Source organism: Trachymyrmex septentrionalis, unplaced genomic scaffold (assembly GCF_001594115.1).
Source record: "Trachymyrmex septentrionalis isolate Tsep2-gDNA-1 unplaced genomic scaffold, Tsep1.0 scaffold108, whole genome shotgun sequence".
NCBI lineage: Eukaryota > Metazoa > Arthropoda > Insecta > Hymenoptera > Formicidae > Trachymyrmex > Trachymyrmex septentrionalis.
In genome coordinates, this window is record NW_017304207.1 from 194,701 (window position 1) to 196,276 (window position 1,576).

General features: G+C 49.6%; 1 protein-coding gene across 1 annotated transcript in view; it reads right to left on the minus strand.

The window, feature by feature from the left end:
• LOC108747552 (forkhead box protein C2-like) overlaps positions 1 to 1,164 on the minus strand; it is a 1,802-nt gene extending 638 nt beyond the window's left edge. Inside the window, exon 1 of the mRNA XM_018485114.1 lies at positions 105 to 1,164. Within this exon, the coding sequence (XP_018340616.1) occupies positions 105 to 725 (621 nt within the window). The 5' untranslated portion in view covers positions 726 to 1,164. The remainder of the gene's footprint in view (positions 1 to 104) is intronic.
• Between the last annotated feature and the right edge of the window lie 412 nt (positions 1,165 to 1,576).

Genomic DNA, 1,576 nt, shown 5'->3' on the forward strand with positions numbered 1-1,576 from the left:
GTTGAAAAAACTGAAGGACGACCATCGTGTCTCAAAGAGAGTCAAGAAGTAATATATTACGCAGGATCCTCTCTTGCACAAGGCTAAAGCTTAATTCTCTGTACCGATAATCCTTCCGGTCTTCCATCATGAGCGAGTACCCTCTGTCGTCTCGTTCTCCTGCGCCTGTAATTGCCGTGCTCGAACATTTCGCTGGCGGACGGGTCCAAGGTCCAGTAACTTCCCTTTCCGGCTGTATGACCCTCGCCGTCGTCCGTGCACGTCCGGTCCCGCGGTACCTTCACGAAGCAGTCATTCAGGCTGAGGTTATGCCGTATGCTGTTCTGCCAGCCCTGCCGGTTCTCCCTGTAGTAGGGGAACCTGTCCATGATGAACTTGTAGATGCCGGCAAGCGTCAGCCTTCGCTTCGGCGACGAGTTGATCGCCATCGCGATCAAAGCGATATAGGAGTACGGTGGCTTTTCATGATGCGGCGCGATCTTACAGCTGATCGGCGGTCTCGCCAGGACTGGCCAGGACGCTTGGTTGAGGGCCGGCCAGGCGACGTCGGCACACAGCACCTCCGGGACCAGGCTAGCGAATCCGTTCCACGCACGTTTTATGGGGAACATTTTGTCAATCGGAAAGATGTACCAGTATTCTTGACACCGAGCACGCAGATCGCACGGTTGATCCTTCGCGTCCGCGAAGAGATCATGAACCTGAGGACAACTGCTTTGTTGCATCGAGAATACTTCCTCGAAGAAGGAAAAACGCGTCGTTTGCAAGTTGTCAAAGTGTCAGGGGGCTTTTAATATCACTCCGTGCTTCAATCTGTGTTACCCTTTCTTTTCTCGACAATGGAAACGGTTCCGTCAGGATGTTCTGGCGCGACGCACTCAATCAGCCGTGAAATTGAAATTACATCACGTTCTCACCGTTTTTTCCCTTCTCGCGGGAATGAAAACTGAAAAGCACCGTTTTGAATTTCACTGTGTATTCTCGCGGGAGGAATGGAGTCGCAGATGCAATGTCGCACTGGTGTAATCGAGGGAGAGGACGCGGAGCACCCTGTTGATCAGGGCGCGAACTCGTCGGAGACTCCGTTGCATCCAGTTGCCCTAACGAAGGAGATTTGTTTAATTTGACACTGGGAGAATCTAGAGTTTGGCTCAACCCCGCCCATCAGTGGTTTTCCAGGGAACTCCCGTTTACGCTCTCGTGGGGAGGAGATTACCTATCCGGGACCGCACTACGTGTTTTATTGCTGTTTACACACATGCTGTTTCAACACCCACGCCGGCAGTAACTGCGCCAATATATAAACAGTGTTGCGATAATTATATCGAGACCAAACGGTTTCTCGGAACGGTCTTTTCCTCCTAGGTTGATCCTTCCTTACAATCGATGCAAAGGCTCGCACAGAGTGTTAAGAAAAAAAGAAAAGAGAGCGGAAGTCAGAACCGAAAGTTGCTTTTAACTTTCTCACAAGATCGATTTTTCGATCCATGTCAAACATTATTTAGTAACGTTTACACTCTTCTCTGTCTTAGGTCTTTTTTTAATTTAACAAGCTATATACAGTGATATATAAGTT